Source organism: Stylophora pistillata, chromosome 3 (genome assembly GCF_964205215.1).
Source record: "Stylophora pistillata chromosome 3, jaStyPist1.2, whole genome shotgun sequence".
Taxonomy (NCBI): Eukaryota; Metazoa; Cnidaria; class Anthozoa; order Scleractinia; family Pocilloporidae; genus Stylophora; species Stylophora pistillata.
In genome coordinates this window covers 26,727,542-26,740,358 of record NC_142521.1, presented here as the reverse complement: position 1 = coordinate 26,740,358, position 12,817 = coordinate 26,727,542, and the positions used below count along the sequence as shown (strand labels likewise).

Sequence of the window (12,817 nt, the reverse complement as noted above, 5' to 3'; positions counted from 1 at the left end):
TGTGCATTGATAATAATGATCATCACATGACTTCTGTCGGCCCTATAGTTTATTTGTCATTTGTGTCCCTCGTAGCATCATTTGCACCTCCGCTCCGCTCGGGCGCAAATGATGCTACTCGGGCCACAAATGACCTGTACTCCAAAAGTACTGCGATTGTCCTATTAGTCAGCGTTGAGTATAAACTTAAAATAAAGTCCGATAGCGATGTAACCTGACGTATACGTTGTGATACGTGCAATCAAGTAGTAATGGAGAAGTGGAAGATGCCAGTACTATGCAGCCCCACGAAAGAGAACCGCTTGCATCAAACGAAGATTTCGGTGAAGACTGATCAGCAAATAACTAACATCTGTGTTGTACACTGAAACTGCGTATGCATCGATTTTCGCTACCATCTTGTTCATTCATGTTTGCGTTTCACAAATTATCTCGTTGCAGTGCTGTTATCACAACGACATTGCCATTTTGCTACTTTTAGTTTTTTGAGGGCAGGGGCCCCCTGCCCTCAAAAAACTAAAAGTAGCAAAATGGCAATGTCGTTGTGATAGGGAATTGATGGCTCGCGGGGTGGATTTTCGGAAACCCAAGTTTGGAGAATACACGGCCCTTCGAGGTTGGTTTATGCCAGTATCCGTCAGAAGTTTCGCATTGTTCAGGCGACAGCGGAATATCGGTCAGCTCAGGAAAGGGCTTGACTTTTATTACAAATGATGTGTGTCTGTTATTAAAATACGATGGAAACTACAATTGGTAGGATCTTCATCCGATAAGGAAAGCACAAGCGCATGAAGTAAACAACAATAAGATAACCATTCCTCGCTTGCGAAAGGTCAGCCGAAAAGAATGTGGAACAATCGTGTCCAGTTTGGGAACAGGCCCCTTTATATGCATTCTCTATGGCCAATTTCATCGGCCATCTTCCCCTGATTTGACAAGTGGTATATGTTTACGACAGCCGTCTTCGAAGCCGGGACAGAACATAAGGCCGGCGACTTTGAAGTGTAAAATCTCCTCGATGTCGAAGATCTTCAAATCGTACTTTCGATGCGCAAAAAAATGCTCAAGGGGAACTTACCGGGCGCTGCGGTCGATTATTTCAATTTTGAAATACAGCTATCAACCAGAAAACGCCAAAAAAATTTCGTGCCACAAGTACTTAAATAAATTTTGCCTTACCTTATTATAGGAAATTAACAATGCATGTAATTAACGCGAATTTCAAAAATTCGCGTTAATTTTATGTATCTTAATTTATCTAATTGTTAATTAAAATGACGTTAATTGAAAGCATCGTTATTTAGACACCTTTATTATAAGCAAAGCTACAATACTCTACGTCACTGTCAGAGTCGGTTGACTCATCATCATTTAATATTAAGTTCAAAATGTCCTTAGATTCATCAGTGTAGCAATCGTCTTCTCCGAGGGGATAACGCACTTCTTCAACTTTCTTGCGCAAAATGTCTATCGCATTTTTGTCATCCCATTTCACAGTCACCGCAATAGGTATTTCTAATCCACCTTGAACAAGTGGAGATGGCTTATATTTTATCACGGTGACCTCTCTTTTTAACACGGTGACAGCTTCTCTCTGCAGTGCGTGCCAAATATATCGGCTCGATTCTATTGGAATATGTCCGACAGTAGAAGGAAATATGGTTCCTAGCAATATTGTTTGCCCAGCAACTGCAAACCGGTTGTGTTTATTGCCTTTCTCTTGCTTGAACGTGAGCTGTTGCTTTAAGGTTTCCAGCTTGTGATAACCTCTTAAAGCAGTGTTGAATTTCAATGTGGGAATAATTATGCAACATGCCGCACGGAAATTCGCGTTAATTAAATGTATGTAAACATAACTTTTGGAAAATTCGCGTTAATTTTATGAGGCGTAAATTTTGTTCGCGTTATTAACATGCTTCGTTATATTCCTATAATAAGGTATTCAAGTTTAGAAAAGGCAATGTCGCAGGGGCTTGGGCTTATGGTCACGGACTGCATTGTGTATAATTTAGGTTACGGCAGATTTCCATGGTAGTTTTCCAAGTCCCGATGGAAAGAACGGGCGCTAAGATTATTCCGAGTTGTTAGAGTGCCTCGTGCGGATGGTGGCAGTACGAAAGTCGATGGTGAGTCCGCTATCACGCACTCCGCACTGGAGTTTTTAAAGGTGGCTCAATGGCTGTCGGCTTAAAAACAGTCTTTTTCACGCATTCTTGCCAAATTGGCAGAAAGTACAGAACGTCCTTACGAGTCACAACCCGTCGGTAATTAGGTCTGTAGCCTGCAGAGCAGGCGTTCTTGTGGAGTTTGGGCGAAAATTAGGACTTTGGGCTTTCTGTTTTATTTTCCAGACCGCGCATAAAATGGAGCGAGGCGAACAATTAGAAGGTGGGGGGAGGGGGAGAGGAGAGAAGGGAACGCCTGCCAGCAGCACTTGAAAATTTGAAAAACGCCCCCTAATTAGATATGCACGAGTAACGATAATGCGCCAACAATTGGCCAACCAGGTGACGCGACGGAAGTGGATTTTCACTTCCGTTGCTTGTCAAAATGTTTTGTTATTCGAAGGGAAATCATGTGTCAAAATTTGTGTTCACATGTCGCCGAACGAGAATTGTCGATTTTGCGGCTGTAGTTTTAAAGTTAAATACGGCTCGAACCTGTCATCAGAAAATTTATTCAGAGCATCGAAGAGAAGTGATGCTTATGGAGTAATTTTACCAGACGTGTGTGCTGGAATTGGCATCGAACTCATTCAAAAACAACGAACAGTTATCCGATCGCTGTTGCAATCCGTGTGCTAGGAAAGTCAGAAACCTGGGACAGCTATATGCATTCATCCTTAAGAACGCAAACGGCCAATGTAAAAGTCCAGAAAAGCCCAAAAGAGCAAATAAGCGGCAATTAGATACGCCAAACAAATCTAGCCCGGCATCGAGGAGGAATAAAGCCGCTGGTATGTGCAAACCACCTACACCGAAATCAAGAAAATGCTTAAATATGAGCGAGAATATCGATCCAGCGTCATCGAAGAGAAACATACCGAAAGACTAGTTGCTTTCAAGCCAAATTCTTGGGCCTCGACAACCTGGTCGTCAACGATGCTTTTCAGAGGGCAAACGACAACCATGCAACAGTGTTTCTTCGTGAGAAGCTGCTTGACTCGCACACCAAATCTAAAAATAATGCTTTTACTGAAGCCTGTCGGTAAGACCGCGAACACATCTTTATTTCTGGAAAGTTGACGTATGGCATCTTGCTGTTCTTGTTTTCAAACAAAGTTTTCTAAGACATCAAAAGTGGCTAAAGAATCGTTCAACGCAAGATCTATCTCTTTTTCGCTAAACGCCATATTGGATGTGATACATAACAAACTGACATCACATTCTGCTGTCAATAAAAAATACTGGACCAATCAGAATCGCCCGTTCGTGAGTGAACGGGTTATTCAAATTTTCAAGTACAGCTGGCAGGCGTTCCCTTCTCTCCTCTCCCCCTCCCCCCATCTTCTAATTGTTCGCCTCGCTCCATTTTACGCGCGGTCTGGAAAATAAAACAGAAAGTCCAAAGTCCTAATTTTCGCCCAAACTCCACAAGACCGCCTGCTCTGAAGGCTATTAGGTCTGAGTACATTCAAGGCGGGGGTAAACCTGAAATTTGCTCCAAAACTGAGTTTTTTGTTTTCCTCGGAATTTGCAGCTTTGGGTATTAAACTTTGCTATGGAAAAATAATTTTCCACTTATTTTCACTATTTTTGCCTTTTTGAGCGATTTTAAAATTCCCGCTCTGACTAATGGCGTGGTTACCATGGCAACGAGAAGAGCATTTTTTAATTTTTCAGTTGTTTATAACGTGTTTTTCTGGCAACCAAGCTCCAAACGGGCAGGATTTATCGAGAGATACTTCATTTAGTCTTATCTGAAGGGTTTTCTAGGGTCAAAACCATTATGGGATAGATTTAGAGGCAGTTTTGGTCGACTGTGACACTCAGTGTACTCGGAGCAATCAAAGGAAAAGTTATAATCAAAGGAGAAGTTATATCGAAAATGGTCGGAGAGAAAAGTAGATCTGTCTACAGGAAGAAAAGAAAGAGATATTTTTCTGGAAGGCGAAAACAGAAAGAAGAGTCTGAAGAAACAGCTCCTGATGTTTACGAAATCGCCGCCTCAACTCCGAGCACTTCGCGGGATGAAAATCAGCTCTCCGACTCGGACTCTAAAGAAACCGTTGGTTCCTCAAGAAAGAAAATGAAATATGCCGACGAGGAGCTTCTTTTAGACAGCACTGATGAAGAGTATACCTTCAATACCGAGGAAAGCGAGGAATATAGATTAATAAATGTGAAAAATTTATCCACGGCCCTCTCTAAGGCACACGTGTGTGAGAAAGGTGAGAAATTTTTTGAAATCTATGTCTTTCTCTGTTCTCGATTATGACGTATTTCCCATATCATTTCGACCCTTAGTTCCAGTTTCCCCTGCTAAATATGCTGATTTATCTATTAAATCTTGGATTGGTTAAGAGAAAGATTTTGAGGTATATATTGTGCATATAAACTGTAAACAAAAAATTATGGGGAAAAACCACAGTATGTGTATTTCTGACTTGAGGTCTGTACTTTGCTTATAATAAAATTGCCCGATTTATGTTACAATTTTCACTTGATTTGTCTTTAGGCACCTTAACTCTTGAGGAAGATAAAAGTGCAAGAGCAGGGCTGATGTCACAGTTTTCCCTTCAGTGCAGTTCCTGTGAGGAATCCAGTCCGCTTCCAACATCCAGTGGTGTGACCCAGCGAGGGAAATCCTATGACATTAACCGCCGAGTTGTCTACCATGCTATAGAGAGTGGCTGTGGTTATGAAGGCCTTGCCACATTCTGTGGTATAATGAACATGCCTTGCCTTTCTAAGCCTGCCTACTACAAACAAGTGGACAACATCCTGGAAGCTCTTGAGGATGAAGCAAAGGATGACATGAGAAAAGCTGGAGAGAGACTTCGGCAGCAGATTTTGGAAGAAAACCCAGAAAAAGATCTGGATGATACTCTGGATGCTGTTGTAAGTTTTGATGGCACTTGGGCCAAACGAGGGTTTACCTCATTAACTGGAGTGGTTTTTGTCATTTCAGTGGACACTGGTGAAGTTTTGGACTACCATGTCCTTTCAAAGGCATGTCAGAAATGTGCTTTAAATAAAGCAAAATGTGTAAATGAGGAAGAATTTGAGGAGTGGTTGTTGGAACATGAGTGTGACATAAACTTTGCTGGTAGCTCACCAGCAATGGAGTGTGAAGGAGCTGTAGTCTTGTGGGAAAGGTCATTGGAACGTCACAACCTGAGGTACAGATGGATGGTGAGCGATGGTGATAGCAAGGCCTTTAATTCTGTGGAAAATATTTATGGTGAAATCAAAGTTGAGAAATTAGACTGCGTGGGACATGTCCAAAAAAGGATGGGCAAACATCTGTTGAACCTGAAGGCTAGAACTAAAGGGAAACTAGCTGATGGCAAACCTATTGGTGGTATAGGGAGACTGTCTGACACAAGAATAAAGAAGTTCCAGAAAGATTATGGACTTGCAATTCGGCAAAATACCATCAGGAAATCCAATCCAGGAAGAAGGGAGGTGGAGGTTGCAGTTTATGGAATGAAAAAAAACATTATTGCAATACTCCATCACAATGTTGAGTCAAATGACCCAGCCAAACAGCATCGATTTTGTCCACCAGGGGAATCCTCTTGGTGTAAATGGAAGCAAGACAAAGCAACAGGAACATCTACATACAGTAGTGGTAACTGTTTGCCAGATGTCTTTCTTGATGTCTTGAAACCCACTTTTATGACTCTAAGTGACTCGAAATTGCTAGAGAGGTGTGTGTTGGGAACAACACAAAATCCCAATGAGTGTGTTAACTCAATGGTGTGGGTACGGTGTCCTAAACATAAACACCATGGTGCAAAAGTAATTCGGTGTGCTGCAGCATCAGCAGTCTGCCACTACCATAATGGAGCTTCTAGTAGGCTAAAAATCATGGAGAGGCTTTGTATCCCTGGTGGTGTTTGTACAAGAGTGGCAACACATGCAAAAGACAGTAAAAGATTGGCTAAGTCCGATTTGCAGGTTATGCAGAAGGAAAAGAGACGGCGTCAAGGGGAGCGACTTCTGAGGACTCGTCGAGAGGAAGCCCTTCGAGAAGCTGAAGGAGTTACTTATGAACCAGGATGTTTTTAAATTACTTTTAGATACTCCTGTGGACAAAATATGGACACTTGGGCCACTATAGTGGTTACATATTGTAAAAAATTAAGTTTGATTGCTATCTGTAAGTTTAAAGGCCATTTTATCATTACGCAATAATTTTGTCTTCTAGAAAAGATATCTTGACAACAATTTATCCAATTGATCTGAAATTTTCAGCATTTGTTCCTTTTAATAAGTTTTGTGTTATAAGCAGAGCAATTTTCCATATGATGTATGTACTTAAAGTTATGAAGTGAAACACCCCTCTGATTTTCCATGTCAAATTTAATTGATCATCATTTAAAATGTTTTCAACATATTAGAAATCCCTCTGCTTATAACAGTAAGCAACATGTCTTCTTTGAATTGATACTAAAAACGTTATTTTTCATTAATTCCAGAAGGAGTTATCTTTTCTTAAGTAACCCCTGGTAGAACCCAGCAGGGAGCTCAATTAAATGAGTGGTATCCTATTACAATTGACATGTTGAGTCTAAAATATTTTTTTTCATGATCTTCAAGTCATAAGCTTTCCAGGGATATATAGTTTGCCTAAGTTTTGAAGTAAGTCCTAGCTGTGAAAAATGAGTGAAAAATGGGCATTTTTTCAGGTTTACCCCCGCCTTGCCAATCATATCGACGTCTTTCGATGTCGTGAAGTTGTTTTCCAATCGGTGAGGGAAAGAAGAAGACCGCTTAGCCTCGGGATTGCTATTATTGTGATTGTTTGTTTGTCCGGTTGAACCTATTGTGCGCAGACGAATTTTTTGTCTAGTGGGTCAATTGCAACCTGTTGTGATTTACATTAATAAAAAAAAAGACAGTTAAGTGCATGCGGTATAAGTGAATCTGCTTTGAATTTAACGACGAAATACCTCTTAAAATCGATATGTTCGTTTTCTTGACCTTTTTTCAGCGGTTGAATAGAAAATAGGCAGCGGAGAATAAAAATAGGCAGGGGTGACGTTTGAAAGCATTATAAAAAAAAAAAAAAATACAACATTAAGAAAAAATGAGCTGTTGTTTTAATTTGTATGGGTTCATACGTGAACTTGGTGGTGTACCTTAAATTGCGTGCAGAAGAATAAGATCCAAATACAAGAGGAATAAATGGTTTTAACAACGTTTCGAGATCGAAAGAGTTTTCATTTGATTTGGCGATTTATATAAAAAACGAATCTGGTCCTACAGGCAAACAGAATGATACAAGCGGTAAAATGAACAGCAAGATTGAATTACGGAGGAGAATAAATAAAAAAAATGTCCAAATTAACAGTCTCACCTCGTAGCATTCTGGAACATCGGTTACGGTAGATTTTCTGGTACAGCTATCGTCACAGTTCAATCCTTGTTGCTGTTCAGAATTTTTCAGAAACAAAGCCAAAACTAAAACCAGCATAACTAATTTTCCTTGAAAGCGTCTCATCGTCTTTTCTGAGATATCGTCTGCTCTGCCGGCCAAACGATTATGTTATTTTCACATATTCCTCATGTGACCAATTTCAATTGTACTAGTAAACAGTTAGATAATATGGTTAGATCCACTCTCATGGCTTAGCAGAGCGGTGGTTGCTATGGTGACTACATTCGTTTTAAAATAAAGGTTTTATCAGCTCTTTGAGAAAGGAGGCTGACACGCAAAAGTAAACAGGTCGTCAGAGACCTTATATTTATGATTTGCTTGCTGCTAAAAAGGTTAAGTTTCTAAAGAAGCTGTGTTGCTTCACTTTGACGAAGGCTTAACGCTCGAAACGTCGGCTTTACAAATTCTTCACGCTGGCAAATTTACATGTTACTGCGGCATTCTCATTTCGTGATTTCTTTTTTTTTACGTTCCCCGTTTTTGTGTTTTGCACGCACGTTTTTCTTACTGATTTTCGCTTTCTTTCACTCACGATGACTTATGTTCCGTTACGTTTTTCTTGTATAATTTTGCTTTGTTTAACTTCGTTTTGTATAAGCTTCTCGGTAAAATTCAACACTAAAGTATCAGGATCCATTAGTTTAACATCGATTCCTTCACTGCGATCCACTTTTAGTTTTTCCTTCCTTTCTCTTTCACAAAACCATACAACGTTTACAACTGTCTTTCCTTGTCTGATTGCTTTTTCTCTGTTGTTTACGTTTTTCTATTCCTTCTACTTGTATTTTGAAAGAACTCAGTTGTAATTATTCTGTTCGTGAACCACGATCGACCGTAATTTGAATAAATTTTAAAGCGCGTGTTGAAACCTGACTTCGTTGGCAGTTACATTACATTATCAACTCAGTTGAAAATAGCATATTACCATTTTGCTTATTAACCCACTGATAGCCGAGCCGTTTCTTTAGACGTTAAACAGTTCTCGCGGTTGTTTTAGTAGAGAAATGCGGAAAGCCATTCAAATTTGCTGCTTGAGGGTTGAAAAATGGGACTACAGTTTTAAGAATCACTTAATAAAAACTAACTAATTCCAGCAAATTATCATATTGTTTTTTAGCCCACTGATTACCAAACCACTTCTTTAGGAGTTAAGCCCTTCTTTCAGTCGTTTTACTAGAGAAATGAAAGCCATTAAAATTGGCTGCTTTAAGGTTGAAAAATGTGACTACAGTTTCAAGAGTCACTTAATCAAAACCGACCAATTCCAGTTACAGCGAAAAGCAATAAATTCCTTCTAAATTAGGTTCCATCTTTGCTTGTTTTGGTCCTGATACTAATTGGCACGATTGAATTTAGCTGAAATCATTGTTCATTACCGTTATGACTCTTTAATGATATACTTATCAAATGGCAGTCGCTGTAAAGTCAAATTTTCTTTTTACCTTTCTACATCGCTCTAAATTTAGTTCAAAACTTCGCACTTGCAGACCACAGGCTTACCATCTTAACTATCTGTGGTTTCGGGTTTCTATGGTTTTGGGTTCCTGTGGCATTTACATAGCCGTTATCAATGTAGAACAAAGGCAATTCAAATTGGACGCCATATTTGCATTCGGTGCATTGCCTCTAGAATCCGTCCCTAGTAGTCAGTCTTCAAAAAAAACCAACTCCGAATAAAGATTAATAGTTCATTACTTGTTTGGAAGTGTTTTTTTTTCTGCCAGGAAGCCTCAAAATCGCTCGTTTGGGGCTTTCAAAGTTCGGCAGTTAATTCGGCTCGCTCTCCCTAGTGAAAAATGCGACTTTTTTTTGCTAGGGAGAGCGAGCCGAATGTGACTTTTTTTTTACTAGAAGGAGCGAGCCGAATTAACCGCCGAACTTTGAAAGCCCCAAACGAGCGATTTTGAGGCTTTCTGGCTGAAAAAAAACACTTCCAAACATTTAATGAACAATTAATCTTTATTCGGAGCTGATTTTTTTTGAAGACTGACTACTAGGGACAGATTCTGGAGGCAATATATTTTAACTAAACTGATAACGACTATGTAAATGCCCGCAAGAACCCAAAACCATAGAAACCCGAAACCACAGATATTCAAGATGGTAAGCCTGGGTTGCAGTCTAAGTGTACAATTTCTTGCCTTTAGGATGTTCTTCGTGTTCATTTTTATCGGGCCAACGAAATTTTGACCTTAAAGTAAGCCACATTTACAACTTCATTATTGATGCAAAATATGTCATACAAAAGACTGCACAACAAAAACGGTTAGAGCCATTGTTTATTTACTGAAGCGGCATTATGCAACGAGCTAAACCACACGCGCCTAACAGTAAGGAAATGCAAAAAGCCGTTAGACACCTACAAAATGACTCTAACAGGATCTTACCAGTCGATCAAGATCGTGCCAGCGTAGTACTGGATATACAGACACCTACTATGATAAGACGAGAACATCCTGTCTCCACTGACAGGTAACGAAATACAAGAGGTAGAATCGCTTTTCACTAACGTGCCGATCGATGATGCTGTACAGGCCACTTTACGCAAACTAGTGAACGACCACGGTCTTCAGTAACACCCGAACAAATGAAATTGTCGACCTCTTAAATTTTCCCAAAGATTCACTCTTATATTTTCAATGCAGCGAATCAATTTATATGTAAATGGGGCCCCGCCTCCGCGGTTATAGCCAACCTCTTTACAAGGAAGACTTCGAGGAACAGGTAACAACAATTGAGCCTCACAAACCAAATCAGTACCAAGAATACCGCCACCATTGTTATGTGTTTAGACACTCGAGCCAAACACTTCACAATAAAACCATCAACTAAATCTTAAGAGAAGAAACACCATCATCTGTTCTTGTTTCTAACGGATATCTCCCGTCCTTAGTGCGAAAGTTCACTTAGACGAAGAAAAACAACCTGGCCAAATTATAAATCTATTGCAGCTCTACCCTTCATTGAAGATGTCTGAGATATTTTTCGAGGCTGCCAACGACAACAACGCATGCGCACCGTTTTTAAATCTGATACGACGCACACTTGGTGCGACCCAAAGATCCCATGATGGGATGATTGGTAGTTAAGTTGTGGGGATCCCCTGCAGTTTAAGTTGAATCCCCTAACTTTACAACATACTTTCCCATGTTTAGTGCGGTACCCATAATTTTTTGCTCCGCTTGACACAAACTCCGTGATATAGCCGTTATCATCAATCATTGGTCAAGTCATGTATAACTATTGTTACGGTATTTTCTCAGCTGCCAGAAAGACACAACTCGTACGAACTCAACTACTTTATTAACTGACGTAATAACTGCGGAGCGATACCAATAACCAATACGATAACTATCCTCTTAACTTAGAGCCCTCTATAAAACTATAATCTCAGTGCACTTCTGCACAACTCACAGTTCCCTTCAATGATCCTTGTAACTCGTCGACGTCCACTTAAGAATTGTTTCACGCTTAGCGTGGGTATATTGAGTTATGGATGTACGCGGGGAGTTCGGAGAGCACGAGAGAAGCGTAAGAGTTGCTCGAGGCGCAGCCGAGAGCAACTCTAGCTTCTCGAGTCATAAATAACGCCATAGACGAGTACAAATATCCGAGGACGGACTCAAGGAAATTTGAATTCTTGGATCAGAAGTGAGCTTTAGGCCTTTGTTGAGGGGCGGTGCATTGAGATATCTTTCAATTCCGTGACGAAAACCAAGGATTTGCTGTACACATCTCCGGATTTATTTCTGGCCTCTGCGTAGAATCTGCGAAGGTTTGTATCTAGTTGGCCAGGCGACATTTGTTCTAGCGGTGTCTGTATTTTTTTCCCGCTACACCAAGCTAATATTAAGAAAGGAAATAATGGTATTACCATTTAGTTTATAGAAAATGCGTGATTGCTGTTTTTAATTAACCATGTCTCATTGTAGATGTAACGTTTTTTGAAATGAAAGTTGCCTGAAAATGTTGGCGTCTCCGATCGTTTTGTTGATTTTGTAATTAAATGGTTTTCGGTAGGTTTAACAAATGTAACAAAAAAAAACACCATCAACAGAGACGTTTACCTTTAAAAGTTGCCACAGACCAATTTGTAGTCTTCTTAGTTCTTGCTGAATGTCTTTGAGCTAAAATTTTCTCCAGCTCCTGTTCCGATAAATTCGGGAAACGGGCCTGTTGTGCTTCGTTGTCGTTGTGCTTGTTGGCTTGACTGCTTGCGGGAAGGTCGAAAGTCAAAGAAAAGCTTGGTTGGTCTTCCATTTACTGATATCGCTTTCCGAAACTTTAACTTAAGGAACTCACACTACGGAAATTTTGCAGCTACTTTGAAACTGCACACTATATTTTATTGAGCATGGCCGTGCGTACATAAAGATTTTGTTCATGATGACGCAATAGGAATTAGATAGGACTAGCGCGCGCGCTATGCTATAATAAACTTTTCTCAACGTAGCCTTCCACACGGCTCACGATTCCAGTAACAATACTAGCTTCTCTGGGTTCTTAACGACAACACTAACTCGCTGAAAAAGGCCTAACCTCAACCGATCGCGACCTCTTGTATATCTTTTACAAAATGTTCTAGAATGTTCTGGGGATCTGTAATACAACTATTATAACTATATGCACCATAACAAAATATGCTGACTAAGGGTTCTAGAAAGTTCCAATCAAAGTTCTCAATGAGTCAACATGACTAAGCGTTCTAGAAACTTCTTCAGTTCTATTTTTAGCAATTCCGTAACGCAACGCACTGTCCATAATACTATATAAATACTATATGATACTATATAAAACAGATTTTATTTTGAAATACATACCAGCGTCCTGATGAAACTTGCGGGCTTCACGTAGTTGGACATGAGGAGTGTGTTTTCGTGTTGGTCCCGGGTCATGCAATTCTCGTCTTTATGCAGATGAGCCATAGTAAGGACGGTGACCCTGGCACAACACAGCTGGTCCTCAGGGTTCTTTATTTGAAGTATGCAACGTTTGTTCTTTAAGAAAGTCTGTATGGCTTTCTTCCCGAGATTAAACTTGGATTTTGATTTTGGCTTCCCACCTGGTTTTGGAACCTTTGCTACGGTGAGATCAGCCGTAAAGGTGGAGTTAACACTCACTCGAGGCATGCAAAGCCGCGTGGAACCTATCTTGGTGGTTTGATATGCAATTTTACGAGAAGGAACCATCACTTTTGTACAACAAGGAAACA

At 40.1% G+C, this 12,817-nt stretch overlaps 1 protein-coding gene across 1 annotated transcript; it reads left to right on the top strand.

Annotated features, from left to right (window-relative positions):
* The first annotated feature begins 3,909 nt into the window (after positions 1-3,909).
* Positions 3,910-6,725, top strand: LOC148735354 (uncharacterized). Its single transcript, XM_088752690.1, has 2 exons — positions 3,910-4,390; positions 4,678-6,725. The coding sequence occupies exons 1-2, from the start codon at positions 4,048-4,050 to the stop codon at positions 6,231-6,233; spliced, it is 1,899 nt and encodes a 632-aa protein (XP_088608816.1). The 5' UTR covers positions 3,910-4,047; the 3' UTR covers positions 6,234-6,725.
* Positions 6,726-12,817: the final 6,092 nt, after the last annotated feature.